We start from the raw sequence: 27245 nt of genomic DNA, 5'->3' as shown, positions 1-27245 counted from the left end.
TGGGGTGTTGGCCACAGGGTGCCTGGGAATGGGGCATGTGGCGCTTAGAAGACCCTGGGAGGGGCTCTGTATGATGATGGTGCCCAGGTGATGGATCTGCATGACTGCAGGTGAGGGGGCTGTGTCGTGCCTGGCTGGTGAGAGCGTGGACAGGCCCATGTGGGCAGATGTGACCGCCAGCTTGTGGAGGGTGCGTCTGCCGAGGGGTGGGCACGTCTGTGCATTGGAATCTCCAGAGTTCATCCTGCCTGTCTCTCCCTGCCTTCGAGCATTTTGTGCAGGTGTCTTTTTTAAAGCCACCTGCCACACATCAGGCGGGGGAGAAAGTCACTAAGAGAGAAAGTCATGAAACGCGTTGGTAATGGCCGTGATAGAGGCAGATGCACTAGGTGTTTGGGGAATATAAGGACAGATGCCTAACCTGGCCCGATATAGTCAGTGAAGGCTTCCTGGAAGAAGGGCCACTTGAGCTGAGTCTGGAAGAACAAAGAGGAGGGAGAGGGCATTTGGGGACAAGGGAAGAACTTGAGCAGAAACAGAAGTGAGAAAAAGCCAGAAGTATGCGGGGGACTGTGAGTGTCGGTGTGAGGCTTGAGCTTCGGGTGCAAGACAGAGAGGATAAGCTGCCGAGATGCTGACAGGTTGTGGCAGGCCCCGGGGGCTGTGCTGGGGACTTGGGCCTCGTCCTGTGATGTCCTGTGAGTGACATGGGGCCTTTTGTGGGTTTTAAGCAAGGGCGTTTTGATGGCACATGGTCATTTTAGGAGCATCCCTCTGGCAGCCATGTGGAGGATGGTTGGAGGGTCAAGGCTGGAGCTGGAAAGACCTGAGTTGGAGATGGCCGTGAACTAGACCTCTAGTAACAGGGCTTGAGGGAGGGAAAGAGGAAAGAATTATTGAGGAAGTGAATTGACAGCGTTTGGTGTTTGGGTGTGGAAGGTGAGGGGTGGAGGTTGCAAGGCACCCAGGATTCTGCATAAGGGAAGTAAGAGGCTGGTGGTGCCCTCAGCTGAGGTGCGGGGGGGTAGAAGGGCGCCCCGTCTCCTGGGGAAGAGGTAGCGGAGTTGCAGAGAATCATGTGTGATTGCTCAGGGTTTTCAGAGAAGCGGGGGGCAGTGGTCTGCTGGAAATTAGGGATCCGGATGGAGCAGGGGGATTTGGAGATGAAGATTTGGCTAATCGCTGAAGGGAGGGCAAGGGGTCCCCACTAAAGCCAGGGAGCAGGATTGACAGGGCCCCAGACTGCCCGTGGCGGATGCCGGACTTTCGGGGTGGGGGTGGGCTCAGTCCCGGGATGCCAGGAGGAAAGGGGGTGGCTTTGGTCCAGGTCTTGTGGGCTGTGGAGGCTGGGATGCAGGGGGGCAGTGTGAAGGGGACCAGTGAGAGGGAGGGACTCAGAGCATCACTTCTGGGGCCCAGACTGGGAGAGCGGGGAGGGAGGGAAAAGATGGAGGCCTGGGGGCTCTCTGAGGTCATAGAGTGTTTGGAGAGAGAGTGCGTAACTGGAAGAGAAGGCAGAGATTAGAGAGAGGGAGGCGGGAGGTGAAAGATTTCCAAGGAGCACAGCTCCAGGGGGTAACACGACAATTTAGGATGTGGCTGCGGTGGATGGGGAGGTCATTGATGTTAAAGAGGCTCAGAAAGGAAAGGTTTGTGTGGGGGTGGGGTGGGAATCTAGGGTACGAGAGGCATTGGGGTGGGAGAAGACCGAGGCAGGCCCAGGGTTTCAAGGAATGGCGATGGAGTGACCAGGAGTATGGCAATGATGCTGTTGAGACAGCGGTAGAGGGCGGTACAGCCAGGTGGTGGCTTTTCCTCAGGGTAGGGATGGGGACTCTGGCACAGGACAGCCGTGGCTGGCTCCAGCATGGGGTGTGGGAGGGACCAGGCCCCACTGGAGGGAGAGAGCTACTCAGGGGACACTGTGCCCCGGGGACAGAGCCTGGTGATGTGGAACGTTCCATATGAAGACCTGGGGAGGTTGCTAACCACAGAGGGGGCAAGGGCTGAAATGGTCAGTAGTGGGATGTTCTGGGGAGGAGAAAAGTGAGCAGACTGGGGGGAACTGGAGAAAAGGCCGGTTGCTTTTCGTTCAATGGTCAAGGACTGTATTCGTGTATTAAAAGTAAAAACAGGAAGGGGCTTCTGGGTGGCTCAGTCAGTGAAGCGTCCAACTCTTGATGTCGACTCAGGTCATGATCTCATGGTTCGTGAGACTGAGCCCTTGTCGGGCTCTGTGCTGACAGCGCAGAGCCTGCTTGGGATTCTCTCCGTCTCTCTCTGCCCTCCCCCCCCCCCATTAAATAAATAAACAAATAAATGAGCATTGAAAAAAATAAAAACAAGGCATCACGCATGTTTGCAACAAAGAGAATGTGAGGTCCCGGAGGGCAGGGGTGTCCTTCTGTTTGCATCCCCAGAGCCCAGGACAGCCCTTAGCATACAGTAGGTGGTCACTAAATATTTGCTGAATGAATGAATACAAAGGGTGTAGGAGTTAAACCCAACAGCTGTGTTAAGTACCTATCTCCAGGTCGTGAGTGCTGGCCCTGTTTTCTTTAGTGCTTGTTTCTTTGCAAGAAATAAGATGTTGTCGTAGGGGCCCCTGGGTGGCTCAGTCGGTTAAGTGTCCGACTCAGGTCATGATCTCACAGCTCGTGAGTTCAAGCGCTGCCGTGTGGGCTCTGTGCAGACAGCTGAGAGCCTGGATCCTGCTTCAGATTCTGTGTCTCCCTCTCTGTTGTGTGGTGTTCCAGTTTATGAGATAGAGCCTGGTGTATTTGTTTATCGGTTCTACTGAGAAAAGGTGTGATGTTGTTGACTTTCTTCTACTAAGGACAGCGCTGCGGTGAGTGTCCTCACGTTCAGCTGCTTCTGCACGTGTGTGAGTCTCTCTAGGGTGGACACTTGGCAGTGGCATTGCTGAATATGCACATTTTGACCCTCAACACCTGTAACCTGCCAAAGCCAATTTCAGAGTTGGATTTTTTAGACCGTTGTCCCCTCTGGGTCACGTTAGCTGTTGCTTCTACAGTGAGACAGCCAATGAAATAGAGAGCTTTTAGGATAGGAGAATCTCGGGGTTAGAAGGTCCCTCTGAAGCATGATTGCCCTTGCTAGCGTCCTTCTTCGGTGTCTTTGATCCACGAGACGGCCCTCCAGTGAGGGGATTGCTGGCTGTATGATTTCCCATCACTCACCCGGTCAGCCATCACTGATACAGCGAATATCCATTGCGTGCTTACCGAGTACCAGGCACAGTGCTAAGGCTATGGGAGTGAGCGGTCAGATAGTTTGTTCTCCGGATGGAGTCCAACCAAGTCTGTCGCCCTGGGGTGTCACGGTACAGCCTACCTGAGAAGTTACCGACGAACCGTATCAGACTGGAAACATAAACTCCCTTCTCCAGACTTGTTCTTGGGGGATAAGCTGGTCAGAATTTCCTCCCAAGAGATTCCCAGGATGGTTCCAGATGCATAAAGCACAACAGAGAATAGGGTGGACCTTTCTTCAACTCTGAGACCCCCCAGTACGAGGCTGACGGGCCAAGAGGACCCTGTGACTTCTCTCCACTGAGCTGTGAGACAGACAAGAAGTGCATCTCCATAAAGGCCTGTCTGAGCTCAGTAAGAATCCTTCCCATCCCTGTACGTGTGACCCTTTGCAATGGAACTTTGTCACTTGTCTCATCGAGTGGCAGAGTTTCTCCATTCTTCAGTCTGGGCTTGACCCCATGACCTGCTTTGGACAACAGGACCTATTTCTTATTCCTTCTCACAATTTTAATGGCCTTGCATACAGAGATACATTTCCAACTTACCAGACAAAAGGGCTCGGATCAAAGATCCAGTTGTAAAAACTTGGTTCTCTTGGCAAAGTGGCCCATAAACAAGCTGGAACTTCGGGAGGTAGCTATTAAGCCCCCGCCCCTTCCCCTATGGGGTGGGGCTTGCCTGTCCCCTCTGGGGATGTGGCAGACAGCCTGGGAGGGGCTGGGCTGAGTAGATCTAGGACAGAGGGGCGGGCCTGAGGGGACAAACCCAGAGAGTAAAGGCTCTGGAGGGAAATCAAATCTGGCCGACAGGTCATAAATCCTGGGGGTTGGCTGCAGACAACAGGTGGCAGCCTTAGCAGGCGGGTGACATAGGGGAGGGCCGACTTGGATCCCTCAGCAGGTGTTCCAACAACAGGCAAGTCGAAGGTGAGGAATCCGAGTCAGCTGACATTCAGAAATTCTGGCAAACTGTTACCAGTGGAGACATCTGCCAGCTGGGGGGCCTGTGCCCTATCCACATGAGACGAGGTAGACAGAACATGGGGTTTGGAGTCAGAAGAGTCCTTGGTTGGCTGTGTGATTTTAGTATGTCTGACAACCTCTCTGAGCTTTAGTTATTTCTTTGGAAAAGTGGGGATGATGATGTCTCTCTTTCAGAGTTGTAGTAGGGATGGGGAAAGTCATGGATGTAGAAGTGCATTTCAAACCATAAAGAGTTGTTACAATGCAGTCTTGTCCATTGACTAGAGTTCACTGGGAGACTCCACTCCTATAATAAGGCTGGGGTGAGAGAGTCCTAGAAGAATGAAGGAGTCGGGGGGGGGGGGGTGTGTCACTGAAATAGAGACTCTGACCAAGGGACATGACAAGTGGAAGCTACGGTGGTGGGGAGCTCAGTGTATCAGTCGGTTTCTGCTGTGTAACAAACCATCCCACAATGTAGTGGCTTTAAACAACCATGATTCATTTCTCATGATTTTTGGATGGTTTGGGTGGTTTTTCTGGTCTGGGCTGCTCAGCAGGGTGGTCTAGGATGTTTTCATTCACACATCTGGTGTCTCAGCTGAGAAGGCTGCAGTGTCTAGGATGGTGTGGTCCCTCACCTTCTAAGAGAGAGCCCAGGTTTCTTCACATGGCGGTCTCAGCAGCAAGGGAGGACAAGCCTCGAAGCCTCTTTTTGCATCATATTTGCTAATGTCCCCCAACCAAAGCAAATCACATCATTGAATCACGATTGAAGAGTCACTTTACCTTCTAGCACACCACCCTCTGGGACTTCTTTCAGTTTTTGAGCTATTTAATTATGAGCATAGGCGTCAAGTGAGAATTCCCTGTCTCTTGCCACAATCAGAGATGTCGGAGTGTGAGGGCAGAGAGGGAAAAACTCACAGAGAAATGGCTGTGTGACGTTTCTGCTTTTGCAGTCTGCTTCCGGACCAGCAGCTGACAGATCAGGGTTCAAGTACCAGCTGCGCCATTAGCTAACTGTATACTTGGCCCAGGCTTCTGGTCTGTAATAAGCTTGAGCCCCTGCTGTGCCGAAGATGATTGTCAGAGCAGAATTCAACAAATGGTTACCACATAAACTCAAAACTTTCCTGGTAGTGGGGCCTAGTGCCTCTCAACTGTATGCATTCTCAAAACAGGTGCCCAGATGGTGGCACCACAGCCGTGGAGGAGCCCAGGAAACTGACTGGAGTCCCTGATGTACACAGATGAGTTCTGGGCTCCGAAGGAATTCGTTTCACCCACTCAAGTCTCAGATAATGGCCTTGGGACTACTGATCTCACAGGGTCATTATGACATTTATTATTTTTTTTAATTTTATTTATTTTTGAGAGAGAGAGAGAGAGAGAGAGACAGAGCATGAGTGGGCCAGGGGCAGAGAGAGAGAGGGAGACACAGAATCCGAAGCAGGCTCCAGGCTCCGAGCTGTCAGCACAGAGCCCTGACGCAGGGTTCGAACCCACGAACCGTGAGATCACGACCGGGGCCGAAGTCAGTCGCTTAACCAACTGAGCCACCCAGGTGCACCCATCTGGTATGACATTTAAATGAGATATTTTGTAAATGTGCTGCTTTACCATTGAACGTACGTATACCCCATGGCCCAGCAATTTTGTTTCTGGGAGAAACTCTTGCATGTGCACCAGGAGATACAGACTGGAATGTTCATAGCAGTGCTGTTCACGATGCCCAAATCCTGAAATGACCCAGGTGCTTCCCAAGGAGAGGGCATGAATCAAATGTGGCATATTCACACAATGGAATATAATATGGTTAAAATGAACAACTGTGATATGGGGGGGGGGGGACGAATGAATCATAGAAGAATAATGTTAAGTGAAAAATAATAAGTGAAACAAAGTAAAATGTTATCTCTTAATATGGAAAGTGAGAGTAAATTTTAGCAAGATAATGGTGGGTAAAAAAATAGTAGGTAAAATAATTTTTCACTTAATAATGTTAAGTGAAAAGAATCAGGCCCCCAGGAATTATATATAGCATAATTCGCCCTTTTTTAAAAAAGGTAAGAATAATTAAAAATGATATTAATTCTAGAAATATGTATAATGCATAGAGACAATGAAACCGTAAATGGAAGCCGGGGCAGGATGATGACAGGGAATCAAGATGGCGGTTTCTGGGAGTGGATGGGTGGCTGGGCCATGTGGTTAGATGTAGGATATTGTCAAGATCCTCATTTATGGTTTGAATGGTGGGTTCTTCGATCCTTGTTATATTACTATAAAAATGTCTAACTCAATGCCAACCAAACTGAAAGGGAGCCATGCACAAACCAAACCAATGACGAGAACATATCACAGAGCAAGGATAGGATGAATCCAATTCTGGGTTGGATTCAACCCAGCCCAAGCTGGGCCGTGAAGGTCCAGCTTGGAGAGCTGTGCTTTTATATCAGTGGGTGAGACGCCCAGGGCAGCCACAGGAGGACGAATGGACCAGCCTGCAGGGAGGTGTCATTAAGGGAGGGATGGGAGGTGGGCAGCTTGGGAGGGGCCCTGGCTTCCGGCTCAGTTAGTGAGGGCTCCTGGGGAAATTTGTTCTCCCCTGCTAAGCTGAAGAGACAGACCGGCTAAAGTGGCCATTGTGAGATGGTTCCATGCCCCAGTGCCACTGTTCATTCTTGAAATACAGTTCCTGGGCCCTGAACTCCAGGCATTGTTCTAGTCGCTGGTAACAGGGCCCGGAAAGCTTGGCGTGCTGTGCTGAGCTAAATGACAAGAGCACATACGTTTTGGTGGAACCTTCAGAGACGTGCCTCAGTTAGCGCCTGGGGAACATCAAGGAACATCAAGGCATAACTGTTTTCTTTCTTTCTTTTTTTAAATGTTTATTTATTTTGGGGGGGGGAGGGAGACAGAATGCACAGGGAGGTAGGGAAGGCAGAGGGAGGGAGGGAGAGAATCCCAAGCAGCCTTCATGCTCAGTGAGGAGCCCCATGTTGGGGCTTGAACTCATGACCGTGAGATTATGACTTGAGGCTGAAATCCAGAGTCCATAGCTTAACCGACTAGGATACCTGGGTGCCCCAAGGCATAAGTGGTTTCTGAGTGCTACTCCTTTGCCCCTTCAATTGTCTGCTTCTCCCACGCAGGAACATTCTGCCCTGCCAGGCTGTGGGCGTCTGTCTGAAATGCTTCTCACCTGCCAGAGGCTGGTTTAAGTGACTGTGGGGCTAACGTGCCTCCCCCTGCGGGTGCTGTTCCCCTGGCCTGTTTGGGGAAGAGAAGATAGAAAGAGCTAGCCTTTACTGAGCACCTACTGTGTGCCAGGCCCTGTGTGCATCTCCCCGAATCCTCAGGGTATCCCTATGAGGTGTTATTAAAATCTCTTCTCTTGGGCTTGAAAAACATGTCTCCTGAACCTGCGTCATTCATTGCTGCACATTGACATGTAACAACCCATGAATAATCTTGCTTTATCCATACCTCCACCTACATCCCTCTCTCCTGAATTATTTTTTTAACGTTTTTTTTAATTTATTTTTGAGACAGAGAGACAGAGCATGAACGGGGGAGGGGCAGAGAGAGAGGGAGACACAGAATCAGAAGCAGGCTCCAGGCTCTGAGCCATCAGCCCAGAGCCCGATGCGGGGCTCGAACTCACGGACCGCGAGATCGTGACCTGAGCTGAAGTCGGCCGCTTAACCGACTGAGCCACCCAGGCACCCCTCTCCTGAATTATTTTGAAGCAAATCTCAGATATAATTTTATCTGTAGTTCAGCATATATAGCTAAAAGATAAAGATTCTTAAAAATATATTCACACTACCATTGTCACACGTAGAAAATTAAACAAAAAATTTCCTATAGATTTTTAATAAATGGCATTGGGATACCTGGGTTGTCCTTTGGAAAGATATCAAAGCAGATCCGTACTTACACCGTACACCAGAATAAACTCAAAGCAGATCGGAGATGTAAATGTGAAAAATAAACCATACATATCCTAGATGAAAACATGGATCTGTGTGTTGGGAAAGCCCCCCTTTTAAACTATGCCTTAAAAATCAGATGCATGTATTAATAAACTTTGCATTGACAGAAAACCGTAAGCAGCATCAAAAGACAATGACAAACTGGGGGAAAATATTTGCAAGAGATAGCACAGATAAAGGGCTTATCTTTCCAACACAGAGCACATTTGAAAAATGGGACAAAGAAAAAAACCAAGACCTGATAGAAAAATTGGCAGAAGACGTGAACAGGCAATTTGCAGGGAAGGATGAAGAGATGGCCTTTAAACATATGAGGAGATGCTCAGCTTCACTCCAGAAGCAAAATGCAAATCAAGACCCACTGAGAAATTGTTTCTCATCCACGTGATTGGCAGACACGCAAAGGTCTGATCACACGCTCCGGTGGCAAGGCTTCAGGGAAGTCTCTCATCCAAAGCTGGTGAGAGGACAAAGCGGCCTGAGCCCCATGGAGAGGGGGGTTGTCACTATCTAACAAAACCACAGTGTATCTACTGCTTGATCCAGGAATTGACATGGAAGGCTTCTCTACAGATAGACAACAGCTATGCCAGGTTATTCACTCTAGCTTAGTTTGCAATAGTAAGAGATTAGAAACAACCTAAATACCCCTGAGAATGGTCGAATGAATTATGGTACTCCGGTCGCGCAGTGACTCAAACGCAGTAATTAAAAAAAGATATAATAATAATAAAGGAAGATCTCCATGTAGCAGCATAGAGTGATTTCCAGGGCATACTGTTAAGTAAAAAGCCAAGCAGAAAACCAAGCCAATTAAAAAACAAACAAACAAACAAAAAGGAAGCAAAGAGTATGTGTGTATAGTGTTCTACGTTGTATGTAAAAAAGAAAGAGAAATATTTACTTACTGTTGTGAAAAGAAAGAAGGGGCTCGAACCTGTGAACCAGGAGATCATGACCTGAGCTGAAGTCGTACGCTTAACCAACTGAGCCACCCAGACGCCCCTAAAATCTCTTTTTGAGAGAGAGAGAGTGCAAATAAGGGAGGGGCAGAGAGAGAGGAGGACAGAGGATCCAAAGCAGGCCCTGTGCTGAGAGCAGGGAGGCCAATACAGGGCTCGAACTCACGAACCCTGACCATGACCTAAGCTGAAGTTGGACACTCAACCAACCGAGTCACCCAGGTGTCCCTCGGTTTACTTTTTATATAGATTTAAATTATCTTTTTAGCAGAGAGAGAGGGAGGGAGGGGCAGAGGGAAAGAGAAAGAGAGAGAGAGAGAGAGAGAGAGAGAGAGAGAGAGAGAGAATCCCGAGCAGGCTCCACACTTGGCATGGAGCCTGATGTGGGGTTCCATCCCAGGACCATGAGATCATGACCTGAACCGAAATCAAGAGTTGGATGCTCAACGGATGAGCCACCCAGGTGCCCCTAGATTTAAAATTTGAACCATGTAAGTGTTGTAAATATTCAAAAAATACAAATGACTTGAAAAGAATGAAAAAAGCAAACTCTGAGATTAAGTGCAGATAAGTGAATCTGTCCACATATTAAATCGTTAGCATAACTATACAGAAAAGGGAATTAATTCCAGTACTTTTGCTCACAGTATTCTGACTGTATACCCTAAGTGAGATACAGTCTAAGGCTGTACTATTTGATACAGTAGCCACTAGCCACATGTGAGTATTTATTTAAATGCTGAAATTAAAATGAAAACACTTAAATAAACTGCACTGCTGATGTAGAATTAAAAATCCAGTTTTTCAGTCATACTAGTCCCGTTGCTTCATGGCCACATATGGCTGCCATGTTGGACAGCACAGATACAGAGCATCTTCCTAATGCTGTAAGTGCTTTTAGACTATTCTGAGGACAAAAGGGACTGCAGATAAATCTTGACTTTTACTTAAGTTTGTGATAGGTGGCCACAGTAGTTTAGCAATTTTGAAATCCTTTTGAATTTTGAAGGATGGAACAGATAAGCAGATATATTCATATTTTGGGGAAATAAGTTCTCACTGAGGGAGAAGGGAGGTACAAATACGGAACGGGAGCAGAGGAGGAAAATTTTGCAGCGTTAGATTTTAATTGGAACTATCACGGTCAACTAAGGGTTACTAAAGAAGTGACATGCCAGAAGTAATGAGCACTGAGTACCCCAGATCTTGGTTTCTAAGTACCATTCCCTGCCAAAAGGAATCCAAGTTCCTTGGAGAAATTGCTGAGCCCAGACGTGGGGTAGGGAAAGTACGAGATGAGCCTGTGGCAGAGGGAAGAAGGTGCTCGAGGACTGATGGGAACCGTGTGCAAAGGACACGGGTGTGTTTGGAGCTCCCAATGAACAAAATTTGGGATAAATTGAGACCACGAAGATAGCGATGGTGGTGGAGCATAACGCAGAATAAAAAAGAATCCATAGTCATACAGAGAGGGGAGTTTAGGTGAGAGGGAGGTGGGGTGGGAGGGAAAAAGGACTAGCTCTTTCTTACAGGAGAATGCCAACTAATAAATGTAGAAGGAATAATGGAGTTAGAAAATCACTATTTTGCAACCCCCAACTTAAGAATTGATTTAGGCTCAGGCTCTGGGCTGATGGCTCAGAGCCTGGAGCCTGTTTCCGATTCTGTGTCTCCCTCTCTCTCTGCCCCTCCCCCGTTCATGCTCTGTCTCTCTCTGTCCCAAAAATAAATAAAAAACGTTGAAAAAAAATTTAAAAAAAGAATTGATTTAGGCATGGGGGGTGGGAGGGAGGGGAGGGTGGGTGATGGGTATTGAGGAGGGCACCTTTTGGGATGAGCACTGGGTGTTGTATGGAAACCAATTTGTCAATAAATTTCATATATATAAAAAAAAAAGAATTGATTTAGGCAGGGGTCATAAATGGATGCTAAATACATCAATGAAAGATTGTTGGGGAACAGAATAGTCACAGTCTCAAGATGTGGGAAAGACACAAGATTGCTTATGTGGAACTCTGGCCAAAAATGATTAACCTGAGTCTAATCATGGCAAAACAATCAGAGAAATCCAGTTGTGGGGCATTTTACAAACTACTTGCCTGAACTTAAAAATGTCCCGAAAGACCAGAAGTTACTGGGATCTGGTCTAAAGGGGAATAAAAAGATGTGGCCTTTGTGTAACCAAATGTAACACATGGTCCTTGATGAGATTGTTGACCAGAAAAAAACAAAAACAACCCCCCAGAACTATAAGGGATACTTTGGGGACACTAACCAGTATTTAAATAGAGACTGTCTATTAGATATTACATCAATGTGTCAACGTTGAACTTCTTCCAAGTGGTGGTGGTATTATAGTTTATGTAGCTGGTCTCCTACTTGTTCTTAGGTGATGTACGCTGAAGTGGTCTGGGGTGAAGTGACTTAGGTCTATTTTTCAAATGGTTCAGAGAGAAAAAAGTCTTCATTTGGGGCGCCTGGGTGGCGCAGTCGGTTAAGCGTCCGACTTCAGCCAGATCATGATCTCGCGGTCCGCGAGTTCGAGCCCCGCGTCGGGCTCTGGGCTGATGGCTCAGAGCCTGGAGCCTGTTGCCGATTCTGTGTCTCCCTCTCTCTCTGCCCCTCCCCCGTTCATGCTCTGTCTCTCTCTGTCCCAAAAATAAATAAACGTTGAAAAAAAAATTAAAAAAAAAAAAAAAGAAAGAAAAAAGTCTTCATTTATATCCCTAAAATAAGACTCCTTACTTCCTGACCCAACTAATATAACTCTTCTTGCTGGACTGGTCACTGGTAAAACCTCCCTTCCCCCTTTTCAGAGCACATGGAGCCCAGAGTCCATAAATCAACAAGCAGGTGCAAGGTCCTCTCCTGGCGCCATGTGCATTTGACCCTTGAGCAACATGGGTTTGAGCTGTGCGAGTTCACTCGTCTGTGGACTTTTCTCAATAAATAAAGCACAGCACTATAAATGTTTTCTCTTCCTTGTGACTCTCTTAACATTTTCTTTTCCCTAGCTTACTTTATTGTAGAGTACAGTATATAATAATATAAAGTAGAAAATATGTGTTAACCAACTTTTTGTTTTTGTTTTTGTTTTTGTTTTTTTTTTTTTTTGAGAGAGAGAGAGACGCGGGGAACACTCATGTGAGAAGGGAAGGGGCAGAGGGAGAGGGAGAGAGAGAATCCCAAGAAGGCCCCACATCCAGTGCGGAGCCTGACATAGGGGCTCAATCCCACGACCTTGAGGTCACGATCTGAGCTGAAATCAAGAGTTGGGCACTCAACCAACTGAGCCACTCAGGCACCCCAACCAACTCTTTGCTACCCATAAGGCTTCCAGTCACCAGTAGCCTATCAGTAATTAAGTCTTTGTGGAGTAAAAAGTTATATGTGGATTTTTGACTGTGCCGGGGTTGGTGTGGCAAACCCTCGTGTCGTTCAAGGTCAACTGCACCGGTTTCTCGTCCCCTCCCTCACTGGGAGCACTAGGCTGAAGGCCTGGAGACCCAAGTTTGGGTCCCTGTGACCTTGAGCAAGTTACTCCACCTCCCCGGCTTCTTCATCCTGGGCTACAGGATGTCCAAGACCATGATGTTGGGTGGAATAAGTTGTCCTTGAACTCACATGCTTATAGGGTCCCCGGGGGGCTGGAGACAGCGTGATAAGTTTCATGGCCCTCTGTGGCAACAGGATGAAGGTTTATCCTTTGTACTCTCCCTTCCCTGAATTGGGTCCTAATCACCATTTTGGGGGTGAAAGGAGAAGGCAAGGTGTGCCTGCGCAGGTGGGAGTGTGCTCGCTGCTGGGTGAGTGAGGGTCTGAAGCTGATGTCAGAAGCGGTGCCAAGGGCGTGGTCTGAAGTCAGGATTTGAGCTGGGGCGGGGGGGGGGGGGGGGGAAGTGTTTGGTAGCTCAGGGTTCTTGGGGAGCCTCAGGTGTTACCTGCCCCGCCCTCACCCACCAGGCCCACGAGCGGCTGGAGGAGACCAAGCTGGAGGCCGTGCGGGACAACAACCTGGAGCTGGTGCAGGAGATCCTTCGGGATCTGGCGCAGCTGGCAGAGCAGAGCAGCACAGCCGCGGAGCTGGCCCGCATCCTCCAAGAGCCTCACTTCCAGGTTCCAGCCCGGAGGGGTGGGGGGGGGGGGGGGGGGGGGGGAGTTGGGGTGGTGGCTGGGGCGGCCCCTGGGAGAGAGGCTGGCGGGGAGTTAGAGCCACGGGGCACTGTCCCACGGTCCCTCCTGTTTCCACCACCTCCCCAGTCCCTCCTGGAGACACACGACTCTGTGGCCTCGAAGACCTATGAGACTCCCCCGCCCAGCCCTGGCCTGGACCCCACCTTCAGCAACCAGCCGGTGCCTCCCGACGCGGTCCGCATGGTGGGCATCCGCAAGACCGCTGGAGAGCATCTGGTGAGGCCACGGGGCAGGGCTGGGGGTGGGATCCGGAGGGGGGCGGGGTGGAGAGTAAGCAGTGGAGGCCGGATCTGGCCCGGAGAGGGCTGAAGGGGAAGATGGTTCCAGATTTGCCCCCGGGCCAGGCCCATGCAGCCCCAGGAGACCGCAGACACCGTGCATCTGAGCTGCACACGTCCGCGTGCCAGGACCCTCCCCACTCTGCCCCCCTTCCCTCCATGAGCGGCCCTGTAAGTGAAGGATTGGGGCAGAAAAATGGAAGAGGGGGACTCTGTGAGTCCGGGGTGGAAGGGGTGAGGGTGGGAACGGAGGGGCCGTTAGGAAACCCACTTGAAGAGTCTGCCTTGGAGCAGCTGGGGCCTTGTCACACCCGCCCTCCACCCCCCAGGGAGTGACGTTCCGTGTGGAGGGCGGCGAGTTGGTGATCGCGCGCATTCTGCACGGCGGCATGGTGGCTCAGCAAGGCCTGCTGCACGTGGGCGACATCATCAAGGAGGTGAACGGGCAGCCAGTGGGCAGCGACCCCCGCGCGCTGCAGGAGCTCTTGCGCAGTGCCAGCGGCAGCGTCATCCTCAAGATCCTGCCCAGCTACCAGGAGCCCCATCTGCCCCGCCAGGTGGGTCCCTCCACCTACCTCCCCACCCAGCCCAAGGCCCAAGGGGCAGCCGGGACTCCCAGCCGCCAGGGTCACAGGCCCACATACACGTGCATTGGCCTGAGTCTTGGGCACTCGTACGCATGTGCAAGGGACGTGCGCGCGTCTGTACCCGCGTAGGCAACCTGTATCGATGCAGCCCCCGGCCTATGTGTACCGTGTGCGCGCATGCGCCATGCTGAGTTGCCAGGTGCCCTGTACAGCTGCCTCCTGGTTGGTGGAAGGTGGGGGTCTGGCCGTTCTGTCCACTTTCTCCTACTGGCTCTGTAGCCATCTGCCAGAGCCCCCTGTTCCAAGAGGCGGCTGTGGGTGGACTGAGGGATCCAGAGCCAGGATTGTGTCCCTTACCCAGTGATCTGCCTCCTCCTCAGCGGGTGGCCGCCTCAGGCCCCAGGCCTGACCACAGGCCCCGTCAGTCTGAGTCCTTTTGTTCTAGATGCAAAGGGAGGCCGCTACCAGGGGGGCCTGGGGGCACCATGCCCCTACTAGGGGGGCCACGCCTTAGCCTCTTTCACCTTTGTGAGGGCCTGGGGAAGACAGTGGACCCGGTGACGGTCCCCCCACCCTCAGAGGGGAAGTGGGGTAGGGGGCTGGTCTGAGAAGGGTTCTGACCTCCAGCCTTACCCTCCTCCCTTGACCCTTCTCTGATCCCCCATCCAGGTATTTGTGAAATGCCACTTCGACTACGACCCTGCAAGAGACAGCCTTATCCCCTGCAAGGAAGCCGGCCTGCGCTTCAGTGCTGGGGACTTACTGCAGATTGTAAACCAGGACGATGCTAACTGGTGGCAGGTGAGCCCTCGGTGTCTGTCTCTCCAGGCGTGGTGTGTGGGGGAGGTGAGCGCCCAGGGAGGTGTCTTCTCACTCAGGCCGATCTTTCTCCCTTGTCCGTTTTCAGGCATGCCACGTCGAAGGGGGCAGTGCTGGGCTCATCCCCAGCCAGCTGCTGGAGGAGAAGCGGAAAGCCTTTGTCAAACGGGATCTGGAGCTGACACCCACCTCAGGTATGAGGGTTCCCCCCACCCCCCCGCCTCATGACCCCTAATCTGGGATGTGACACAAGCCTGCCTGGCCTCACTCGCCCATCTCCCTGTGGCCAGGGACCCTATGTGGCAGCCTTTCAGGAAAGAAAAAGAAGCGAATGATGTATTTGACTACGAAGAATGCAGGTGGGTGTTGGGGGCCCCCTTCCCTGTCCTCCTCTGATATGGCATGCGCCCTCCCGCCCCCGCCAGTGACTTGTTGGTGCTGACGCTGCCAGTCCCATCCCCAGAACTGCCCAGTCTCTCTCTGCTACCCTCCCCCCACCCACCGCCGCAGCCTTCTTATCCTTGGCCTCCCTGAGGCCCGGCCCCACCCACGCCTCCCGCTTAGCCTGATGAGCGCCATCTCCTGTGTTCAGAGTTTGACCGGCATGAGCTGCTCATTTATGAGGAGGTGGCCCGCATGCCCCCCTTCCGCCGGAAAACCCTGGTGCTCATCGGAGCCCAGGGTGTGGGCCGGCGCAGCCTGAAGAACAAACTCATCATGTGGGATCCAGATCGCTATGGCACCACCGTGCCCTGTGAGTGGGAGCCGGGCCTTGGTGGGCAGGCGACTGGGAGCAGGGGCTGGGGCTGGGTCCACTGAGCAGGCATCTGCATGGACTCCCAAGTCAAGGGGTACTTTTGAGTGAGGCGTGGGGGGGGGGAGTGCGCCCTCTGTAGGTGGTAGGGGGAACTGCAGGCTGGAGAGGGGTGGGGAAGCTGTCCTTTGAACCTGGGTGGCCTGGGTGGGCTGCGGGCAGGCCTCGCCTTTCCTCCTCTCAAGTTTCACTTACGAGAAGCCCCGCTGGGAACCCCTGTGAAACAGGGCTGCGTGTGGCCTTGTGGAAGACGGGGCTTCTTGGTGACAGAACCAGCTGGGGTGGTGAGAGCCCCTGGTTCCTGGAGGCGGGAACCTGAGTGCTGACCCCAGATCTCCTTGACCTTGGTGTGTGGCTTTGGGGTGCACATCGCCCCCTCTGGGCCTCAGCCCCCCATCTGTGAGCACTAGGTTGGCGCAGTGAACTCTGAAGGTCCTGTCAATGTGGGAGTCTCGAAAGCGTGTGTGGCAGGGGTGAGGGTGAGGGTTTGGGTGTGGGGAGGCGGCAGCGTTTTGAAGGCGGAAGGAGGCCGCCCCTCCCAGGCTGCACGACCGTGCGCGTCTGAGATGGTACAGCCTGCTTGTGCTCACTCAGCCCCTCCTTCCCCCCAGACACGTCCCGGCGGCCCAAGGACTCCGAACGGGAAGGTCAGGGCTACAGCTTTGTGTCCCGTGGGGAGATGGAGGCGGACATCCGCGCTGGGCGCTACCTGGAACATGGCGAGTACGAGGGCAACCTGTATGGCACGCGCATCGACTCCATCCGGGGCGTGGTCGCCGCCGGCAAAGTGTGCGTGCTGGATGTCAACCCCCAGGTAAAGTCCCAGCCGGTCTGAGATCCCCGCTGGGTACTCTGCTGGCCCACCCCCAGCACTCCCCATATGCTTCCAGGCACTGGTCTCCCAAGCACCCTCATATATCCCCCAACTACTGCTAGGGACCCAACCCACCTGGAATCTCTTTCTTGCCCTCCCAAGCCCCCTCCTTCTCTAGCCTCTTCCGGTTTCCCAGTCCCCGGCCACCTGCCAGCTGTTCCTCTCCCATTCATCCCCAGGTTCCATTTTCCCACCCTCCCAGGTAGCCCCCAGCTATCCCTCCTCCCCCTTCCAGGATGTCCGTGGGGATATACTCCCCCACCCGCTTCTTCTCCCGCAGGCAGTGAAAGTGCTGAGAACAGCTGAGTTTGTCCCTTATGTGGTGTTCATCGAGGCCCCTGACTACGAGACCCTCCGGGCCATGAACCGGGCTGCATTGGAGAGTGGGTTGTCCACCAAGCAGCTTACGGTGAGGACTCTGAGGTGCGGTGGGAGGGGTCTGATGGCTGCCCGGGGAGAAGGTAGGCTGGAGCTGATGAGGAGAAGAAGGTGGCATTGGGGAAGGGAGAGAGGGCACCACCCAAGGTATCAGTGAGGTTGGACTCCTGACTCCCACTTTATCGTTTTGGAAACGGAGATCTGAGCAAGGAAGTAAAGTGCCCAGAGTCTCATAGAGTCAGGGATACAGCTAGCCTGGGGTGCAGGAGGTTTTGAAAGGCCTGCCACTCCGTCCACTGTGGGGGGATAGAGTGCTTAAGGGAGCCCGGAGGGCCAGTGGGTGATCTCTGGGCAGAAGTGGGCCAGGCATTTACAGCTGGAGGGAAAAGCTGAAGGGAAGGAGGGGGCTGGAGCCTGGAAGGATGGCTGGAGGGATGAGTTAGCATCAGGGGGGAGGCTGGGAGGAGAAGCTTCAAGTCACTGGTTACAGGACACCAGGGCGCCTACCTCCCCCCCCCCCCCAGGTACCCCTTGGAGCCGCCTTCTCGGGATGTAGGGTTTGCAGAACTCTGAGCTCAGGGGTCCATCTGCTGGCCATGCCTGGTACTGCAGTTCTCAGGCCCCTGGTCAGAGGCTATCTGGGCTGGGCTCCCCTCTGAAGTCCCCTGGCCACAAACATAGCCAACTGGGGCCACTGGGACAAAGCTGGGCCAGCCCTAGAGCTTCCACCTCTGCTCATTTAAGTCAGCATTCAAAGTGTCCTTCCTACCCCTGCTCAGCCAGCTGGCCAGCTTTGATTAGGCGTGGGGTAGTGGTGGCCTGGGGCACCCGTGGATTGCCTTAGTAGTGGCGTGCTTGGGAGGTGCATCTCAGGCGCCTGGTCACACTGGAGGGAGCACTGACCTTGGGGTCAGACAGACCTTCTGCAGCCACTGGCTGGCTGGGTGACCTCTTTGAACCTCAATTTTCTCTGCTGGAAATGGGGAATCATTAGTCCTGCCTAGCAGAGCTATCGCGAAGATCACGTGGGTTGCAAAGCAGTTAGTGCCATGCTCGGCACTGACTAAAGGTTATTTCCTTCCTTCCTTCCTTCTTTTCACCCATCTGTCTGTCCCTGGTTGCAGGAGAGCCGCCCGGAGACGTGCGATGGCTCCTGCCTCCCTAGCCAGGGAGTCTGTACCTGATATGGCTGGGCTCTGGGCAGGGGGATAGATGGGGGAGGCTGTAGATTCCCCGTGATGATGGGGGTGACTGGGGGACACTGATGGCCGCGAGGTCCCCTTGTGCCAGCAGGAGGCAGACCTGAGGAGGACAGTGGAAGAGAGCAGCCGCATCCAGAGAGGCTACGGGCACTACTTTGACCTCAGCCTGGTCAACACCAACCTGGAGAGGACCTTTCGTGAGCTCCAGGCTGCCATGGAAAAGCTGCGGACAGAGCCCCAGTGGGTGCCTGTCAGCTGGGTGTACTGAGCCTGTTCATGTGGACCTCACCCCTCTGGGTTGCGACCCATCCCCTTCCCCAGCCATGACCCCCAGCCATGATCCTTAGCTCTCATCCCTGGTGGTCTGGCTCTCCCTGGGTGATGGCTCCTAGGGGGCCCTAATCTGGCTTCAGCACAGAGGCATGCACTGCCAAGGAGATGGGGTGTTCATGGGGTACCTCTGTGCCCAGGTGCTGCCCACTCCCCATGCCCACTGGCCACCAGATGTCCCTCTCTGAGGGCCAGGCTGTGCCCAGGAGTGTCAGAGTCACCTCCATAGTGCTCAGTCCAGAGAAGAGAAAAGCTGCTTTGGGACCCTGTGGTCAGTAGGTACACTGCCCCCAGGGCACCTCTCTGCAGTTACCTTTTCTCCTTGGGCTAGCCACGCCCACCCAATTCCTGGGCTCCTCCCACCTCTCCCACCTGTGGCCTAGGAGTGGGCCTTGGGCTGTTTCCAGACCGGGGAGTGCAGGTCCCAGCAGCCAGGCAGTCCTGGGCGGTGGTGGCAGCCTGGTGCCGTCCTGAAGGCTGGAGGAACCCGAGCTTGAACCAGCTCCCATGGCGGGGGGAGCAGGGCCGTCCCAGCTCCCGTGGAATCGGGCGGAGTCCCACAAGCGGACCCCGCCCTGTCCTTCCCTCATCCACAGCTTTTCACTGCCGAAGTCTTTCCACAGACTTCTCCAACGTGCCCTTGACAGGTCAGCTCTGCTCCCCCGCAGGGCAAGGCCAGCAGGGGTGAGTGGGCTCAACAGGGGTAGGGGTGGGCTGAAGACCGAGCCAAGTGACAGGGAGCCTGCTCCTACTGATCGTGGCCGACGGTGGGGCATATCTGGGCTCCCTGTTCATGACCATTGTCCATTGTGGTCTCTCTGGGGGGGTCCAGGTGGCCCACTTGCATCAGATCTGCTGGGGGGTGGCGCTGGGGATGGGGCGCAGAGGGGACCTTGTGAGCAGGCCATGGGGCCTGGGCTCGGGCGGAGGACATTTGTGCTCTAGCCAGCTTCTTGTCGAGCAACTCCAGGGGGCGCTATCCACACGGTTTCAGCGCAGCCTCTGTTCCTCATGCTGCGGCACCCGGTCTGTGTGTGTGCCATCGGTGTGTGTGTATCAGTGTTGGTTTTTTGGAGAAAAGAAGCAAAGGGTGGTTTTGCTTTGGAGGTCACTTTTTGGGGGTTCCCCATCAGCCCCCATTTCTTATGAGACTCTTATCCCAGATTGCAGAGCCTTGGCCCTCCCCAGATGTCTTCCTCCCCCTCTCCTGCTGTTCCCTTATCCTAAAAGACACCCCCCCGAGTCCTTGGGGAAGGCAATTGTGTAAAATAGAAGAATCCCTTTTAAGAAAATAATGCCGTCCTAGACTTCCCCAGGCATCTGTCCCTCGTCCTTCTTTGTGATCCTGCCTGGGGTCAGCCTGTCCTTGCCGGGACCACCCCATCACCCCCACCGGCCCCCCCCCGTTCCCCCCCCCCCCCGTGACTTCCCAGTTCTGCTGAGTGTCTAATCTGTCTTCGCTGCAGGTTCAGCCCAAGCTGGCCCCTGAACCACTGTGTGCCCATTTCGTAGGGAAGGGGAGGGAGAAGAGACAGAATATTTATTACAAAGTTAGAAATATATTTATTATAGTAGGGATCCCATTTGCATTCGCAGAGGGTATACAAATGAGATGTAAAGGTCAAGCCTGCTCCCATCTCGTTTGCGTAGCTCTGCCTCCACTATGCAGTCGCCTTTACACTCCCCTTTTCCCTTTGGCCAGTGTTCTTTTCATCCTCAGGTCAGCTCTTCCTTGCATCACCCTTACCCACAGCCCAAGGGGACCAGGAGTGGGAGGCAAACAGCCGAGGCAATCAGCGGTATCCTTTGCCAGTTCCCGCCTCCGCTGGAGGACTTGGGAGTAGAGGCACCCGAGGATCTGCTGGTGCAACCCCCTGCCCTTGGTTAACCTCCAAAGTGCCCTGATGGACAGACCATCCTCCGACGGGGGTGGAGGGAGGTTAGCATAGGAGGCTGGGCACCTTGCTGGAGCATTGGCACCTGGCCTTTTAGGGCAGATCTCCTGTGTTGACGCTTTTCTGCCACCTCTAGCGATGCCTGGGTGGCTGGGCTGGGTCCCTCCTCTCCTGTCTTCATCCCTCCCTGAACTTCATCCTACCTCCCCTGCCCAACCCCCCTCCACCCCCCCCACCCTGGCCCAGGGCTGGGTTGGAACAGGTGTGTGCTCACCATGTTACATCTCCCCCCCCCCACCCCGCCACCTCGCCCCAGACGCTTGTATTTGAGGCACCTCAGGATAATGAGGACTCTGCCCCCCACTGTCCACACTCAGTGCCAGCCTGGTGGCCCTGTCCCCTCTTCTCTCCTCCCTCAGTCAATTCTTGAGCTTTTGCTCTGACTAGTTTTCTTTCTTTTCCTTTGATTAAATGTGAAAACAAAGGCTTCTGGGCTCTGTTTGTCTTTGGTTGGGGCCCGGTGGATGGCTTCTGGACAGGGTGAGAGGGGGGAACCCAGCACAAGTGATTCTGGAATGGGAGTTGGAGTGAATCGTCTTGTGTCCTGTGATGTCTTCTAAGATTTCGCATTCCACCATTCCACATGCCCCGTCCCCAGAAAATGCTTGTTCTAAAATGCTCGGAGCCGGGGGTCTGCGAACATTTATGGGGGCCAGGGGACCCAGCGACTCCATGGCTAATCACTTTACCCAGAACTTGCTGTGTGGAGCAGGCCCCTGTACCTCTTAGGTTCGTTCTCTGTAAAAGGTATCATGGACTCTCCCAGCGCTAATGCTAGGATTGGTTCTAGGTGCTCAACCATACATGCCATAGAGAGCTGGTTGAAATGTCACACACATGTCACCATGGGTGTGTGTGTGTGTGTCAGATCCTTCAGGGTGAAGGCATCAGCCTTCCTTCCCACCTTGCATTCTTCAGGGGAGCCTGGAATGTTCACTGGGGATTCTCGGCAGGGGGCTCTAGCTGTTCCCTTCTCCCTGTAACAACCAAATGTGGAACTGGCTTTCTTCCTTCCATTTCCCCCAAAGCATCCACTCGCACAAGGACAAGCGTGGGGGCTGACTTACCGGTGATTTGGAGGCAACCATAGGGGCTTACGTCTTCTACCTAAAGGCTCTGATGAGAATTTAGAATTGAATGTTAATACCCCAACTCTGAATGTTCCCTGATCATTCCCAGCACATAGAATATTTTCTGGTCAACCTTTCCCTTTGGGCTCCCCCGCCTCCCTCCGTGTTGCTGGACCCTCTTCCTCTCATGTTGAACAACCTTCTTCCCCATCTCCGGGCGTCCTTGGAAAATGGGATATTTCATTGCCATACCTAGCAACCCCACGCTTGTATTTTTGTACTAATCCAGTGGTCTCATTCCGGCTGCACATTAGAATCGCCAGAAGTGTGGAAAACAAAACACCAAACAAACAAAACACAACACAAAACAAAAAACCAATGCCTGGACCATACTCCAGGTCAGTTTAAATCGGAAGGTCTGCAAAGGCTGACTGCTTTATCATTAATTTCTCGCTCACATTAATGTCTTGCTCACATCACATCTGGTAGGAATTGGGTGTCACTCCTAGCGGTGACTCAGGGATCCAGCCTCTTTCCATTTTTAACCGTCTTTAACAAACAGGCTCCCACAGAGGTCACGGAAGAGGGAAAAAAGTGTAGCGTATTACTCCGGGATTTTATGGCTAGGTCAGCCTGCCACATCCATTGGCCAGAATCTCATCATGTTGCCCTGGATTGTTGCAAAGGAGCCTGGGAAATGTAGTTTTCCTTGGTACTCAGGAAGAGGAACTGGGATCTAGGCAGTCTCCGCCAGGCTGGGAGTGGAGTCTGGGAAGCCCTGTGTTTTAAAAGCTCCCCAAGTGATTCTAATCTGTAGCCAAGATTGCCAACCACCGCTCACCTATTTTCGCCATAACTTTGGGGGTGGAGGAAATCTCCTTTTAGCCCCGAATTGGCCTCAAGCTATTTTCCCGATAAAGATAGTTGAATTTCGTTTTTAAATGTTTATTTATTTTGGGGGGGGGGGGGGGGGCCAGAGAGAGAGGGAGACACAGAATCCGAAGCAGGCTCCAGGCTCTGAGCTGCCAGCACAGAGCCGGATGAGGGGCTCGAATTCTCCAACCGTGAGGATCGTGACCTGAGCTGAAGTCGGGACGCTCAATCAACTGACCCCCTTAGCGCCCCAAGATAGTTGAATTTCTAAAAGGAATTCTGCCACCATTTTAAAAATTCTTTTTCCCTCCTGGCACAGTAGCATATGGTTAGTAGGGCAGAATGGATTCTTATCATATTATAGTTGGGAAACTGACCTAGAGAGGTGATGAGCTTTGTCCAATGTCACACAGAAAGCCGTTGGCGGAGCTGAAGCAGACCCCTGGATTCCTGGTTCTCAGGCTGGGGGCTTTCCTTCCAGTGCTGCTTCCCAAAGATTGAGGCAGATTGGCAGAGTCAGGGTGGGGTGCTCTTGGTGGAGGGAGGAACATGGGATAAGACTAAGGGGACCATTGAGCATAAGTGTGGGCTACCTTGCCATCCCCAGATTCAACTCTTCAAGAGATCCAGGCATGCCAGGTGGTTGAGGGTGCCCGGTCTAAAGCTCGCCCAGCCCCGGCCCCCCCTCCCTCAGAACTGGGTGTAGTGGTGACCCCACAGCCCTGGGAGGGACTGAGCAGGATGTGCAAGGGAGCAGGGAGAACTTCTAGCTTATTCCATTCATCTGGTATCTAATCTAGTCGTTATGATCAAGGTTTTAATTATTTAGAAACTTCTATGTTTACTTATCTAGTAAGGTAAAGTTTCAACTACTCTCTTGATCAGTGTTATTTTTCTCAGTAATTATTTTTTCTAGAAAGTGAACTCCAGGATCATTTTGTCGGCGTACGCCCTTTTCCCCGTGGGGATACTAATTGGAATTGCATGCAATGGGCCACTCATGAGAAGGGTTTTCACTCTGCAGTCTTTTCCTGCAAGACCCTGGTCTGTCTCCCTTTCACTCAGGTCTCCTTCCAGCCCAGGCCACACCCACCAACCTGCCCTCCAAGCAGCACTGGTCTGACTGGCGTGCTCTCCAGTCGGCAGCAGACTGATACCAAGGAGACCCCGTGACTTGTAAAACAAAATTCGTTCCTTTGAAAGGACTGCCCTTGACCCTAAGATTCTCTCTCCTCTACCCTACTCTTAGGGGCCAAAAGGGTCTCCTTTTTATAAAACGGCTTTCCTATACTTTGGCACGAATCTTAGTACAATTATAATGAACCCCAAATCATCTTTTGAACAAGTGAATACAACCATCCGAGGTACACTTGCTGAGATTTTCTTCCGTTAAAAACGTACGCGTTGTAGGGGCACCTGGGTGGCTCAGTCAGTTAAGCACTGATGATTTCGGCTCAGGTCATGATCTCCCGGTTTGGAAGATGGAGCCCCTCATCAGGCTCCATGCTGAATGTGAAGCCGGATTGGGATTCTCTCTCTCTCTCTCTCTCTCTCTCTCTCTGTCTCTCCCTCTCCGCCCTTCCCCCACTCACATGCACTCGCTCACGAGCGCGCACTTTCTCTCTCTCTCAAAATACATAAATAACTTAAAAAATGTATGAGTTGGGCGGTGATCTCTGAACTTCTGCATAGGAAAGGGCCTTATAAGATACAGCGTGACTCCCGATTTTACATGGAGGAGGTGGGTGCGCCCTGTATAAGTTCTGAACAGGAGCTTAATTCTCTTTGTCACCATTAGTCAGCCTGCAGCATGCATTCATGACGAAGGACCTAGAAGCATCTTGAAGCATGACCTTTCTGGGACAATACAAAAGGATAAAGGTAAATTTGGCCCCAATTAGGCAAATAGTATGAAACTTTAAACACAGACACCCTTAGCTACAGCTGCACCCGTGGGATGGGCCCCGTCCGCTACAGGGACGTTTCGAAGTACTTAGTAATTTCAATAATGACTGTAATAGTCATGAAATCCACAGGTGGATAGCCATTTCCAGGACTCTCGGCCCGGTAAATCAGAAAATTATTGTATGCTAAGGCCCAGGGAGAAAAGCTGTCGGAAAACGAGGCTGACCCCGAGGGGTCAACCTTCTGGAGGGTTGCCAGAAGACAAAACTGATGATTACAGCAGTCCTCTGAACCTGCTTACCCAAGGACATCTCTTTCGTGGCGGGAGTCCATTCACGGGAGCAGCCACACGTCTTTGGGAAAGACCATGCTGGAGCCACGGTGCACCGTGGGGACCAGATGTGGCAGGTGTGAGGCGTGAATGTGCCCCTCTGACCATCATCCCTGCCCAGGAAGGAGGAAGGGCGGTGTCGGCAGCATCTGGAGGTCGCTTCGATTTCTTTCCCTCTTTTTTCATCTCCGCGCACGTTGGCGCGGTGCCGGTCAATTTCACAAATTACCTAAGCGTTTAAAGCCCCCACCCCACCCATCTTTTTCGGGGCTTCGTCTTCCTTCCAGAAACACATCTTCCCCTTTCTGTAGCTCCCCAGAAACCTGCCCTCATAACGTGCGGCAGAGGCGCCCAGGCACTGGTCTGCGGACCATCTCATCTGTGACAATACGAGGAAATTCAGAACAAAGCAGAGAGTTTACGATTAAGCCGAACAGATCTAAGTTTAAGAATTCTATTTTATTCCGACGCGGTGATTGTGAATTTTATCTTATGTGCCAACGTAAGAAATACTTCCTTTTCTTTCTAACTTGAATCTTATTTTTCCCTGAGTCTCTGCTCATCAGAGTAGAAAGAAATGAAATCTCATTCCTGTTTTGGAGGGCCTCCTCCCTTCCCCGGAGTCCTACAAAGATCGAAAGGACTTACACAGTGCCTGGAAAATGGGAATTGGAACCTAGTTCAGGCAGAGTGGTGAACAAAGCATCAGTGTGGTTTTTGTTTGTTTGTTTGTTTGTTTGTTTTGTTTTTTTAAATATATTTTCAAGGGGCGCCTGGGTAGCTTAGTTGGTTGAGCGTCTGACTTCGGCTCAGGTTATGATCTCGCGGTTGGTGGGTTCGAGCCCCGCGTTGGGCTCTGTGCTGACAGCTCAGAGCCTGGAACCTGCTTCAGATTCTGTGTCTCCCTCTCTCTCTGTCCCTCTCCCGCTGGTGCTCTGTGTCTCTCTCTCTCAAAAGTAAATAAACATAAAAAAAAAAAAAAAAGAAAAATTGAAAGGCAAGAATCTAAGCCAGTGTCACCCATGTAAAATAGCAATTAACAACATGTTTAGGGGCGCCTGAGTGGCTCAGTTAAGTGTCCGACTTTGGCTTAGGTCATGATCTTGCAGTTCATGGGTTTGAGCCCCAAATTGGGCTCTGTGCTGACAGCAGAGAGCCCGCTTCAGATCCTCTGTCCCCCTCTCTCTGCCCCATCCCTTCTCTCTCTCTCTCTCTCTCTCTCAAAAATAGATAAACATTTAAAACAACAACAACAATGTCTAGTTTGTGCCATTTCACAAAGAAAACTCTAGGCTCACATGCCTTCCTGCTGAATTCTACCAAGTGTATAAAGAAGAACGATTAGTTACTTACACAAATTCTGCCAGAGACTTGAAAAGGAGGTAATATTTTCCAGATTACACTGATACCAAACCCAGACAGAGTGCTTAACAACAAAATAAAACTACCAGCCAACATTCTTCATGGCTAAAGTAACACCAAGGACACAATGCTGGTTTAACATTAGAAAGTCAAAGAACAGAGTCTTTGACTCTGTTTTTTGACTAAAAGAACATATGATCATCTCAATAGCTGCAGAAAAATCATTGACAAAATTAATATTCATTTTTCATTAAAAAAAAAAGCAAACAAAATTCTCAGTAAACTAGAAACAGAAGGGAACCTTCCCAACCTGATAAAAGATGAAAACCCTATAGACAATATCATACTTTTGGTGAGACCGAGTACCTTCCCCTTAAGATCAGGGACAAGGCAAGAATGTCTGCTTTCAACATCTCTTTTTATTTTTATGAAAAAAATTTGTTTCGGGGGGCACCTGGGTGGCTCAGTCGGTTAAGCGTCCGACTTCGGCTCAGGTCATGATCTTGCGGTTCGTGGATTCGAGCCCTTCATCAAGCTCTGCGCTGACATTGCAGACCCTGCTTAGGTTTCTCTCTCTCCCCCTCTCTCTCTCTCTCAAAATAAATAAATAAATAAACTTAATAAAAAAGGGATAAACCCATGTGATCCATTCAAGAGGAGTAGACCTCCTGCTCTGGCGCTAGGCTCGGGGGCCTCACACTCAGATCGAGTCCCATGATGCCTCCCCCTGCTGTAGCGCTGGGTACCTGTCACTTCTGCAAAGTGCTGCATGTGGAGAGCACGTGTCTCCTGCTCTGGAGGTGCCTGAAAGCTCATCATGACCCCTTCTACCTTCTCTGCTTCTGTTTTCTCTTAGCCTATGAGCCACCGCCTCCTGGAGGAACTTAGAAAAATCTTTCCTGGGGTGCCTTGGCCGGTTCAGTCATTGGAGCCTGCGACTCTTGATCTCGGGGTTGTGAGTTCGAGCTCCAGGTTGGGTGTCGAGATTATGTAAAAATAAAAATCTTTTTAAAAAAAGAATTAAGTGGGACATGACAAGCAGGCTATAAAGTTGTATATCCAAAAGAGCCTGT

General features: G+C 51.8%; 1 protein-coding gene across 6 annotated transcripts in view; it reads left to right on the top strand.

Annotated features, from left to right (window-relative positions):
* MPP2 (membrane palmitoylated protein 2) overlaps positions 1–21056 on the top strand; it is a 29425-nt gene extending 8369 nt beyond the window's left edge. For all 6 annotated transcript variants that reach the window (XM_030296390.1, XM_030296389.1, XM_030296386.1 and 3 more), the window contains 10 exons: positions 13164–13316; positions 13461–13610; positions 14002–14229; positions 14929–15060; positions 15167–15272; positions 15369–15437; positions 15671–15832; positions 16504–16706; positions 17047–17175; positions 18438–21056. In XM_030296390.1, coding sequence (XP_030152250.1) covers positions 13164–13316; positions 13461–13610; positions 14002–14229; positions 14929–15060; positions 15167–15272; positions 15369–15437; positions 15671–15832; positions 16504–16706; positions 17047–17175; positions 18438–18614 — 1509 coding nt within the window. In that variant the 3' untranslated portion in view covers positions 18615–21056. The remainder of the gene's footprint in view (positions 1–13163; positions 13317–13460; positions 13611–14001; positions 14230–14928; positions 15061–15166; positions 15273–15368; positions 15438–15670; positions 15833–16503; positions 16707–17046; positions 17176–18437) is intronic.
* Positions 21057–27245: the final 6189 nt, after the last annotated feature.

Source organism: Lynx canadensis, chromosome E1, assembly GCF_007474595.2.
Source record: "Lynx canadensis isolate LIC74 chromosome E1, mLynCan4.pri.v2, whole genome shotgun sequence".
NCBI lineage: Eukaryota > Metazoa > Chordata > Mammalia > Carnivora > Felidae > Lynx > Lynx canadensis.
Note: the sequence above shows the minus strand (reverse complement) of the source record. Positions and strands in the feature narration are given on the sequence as shown.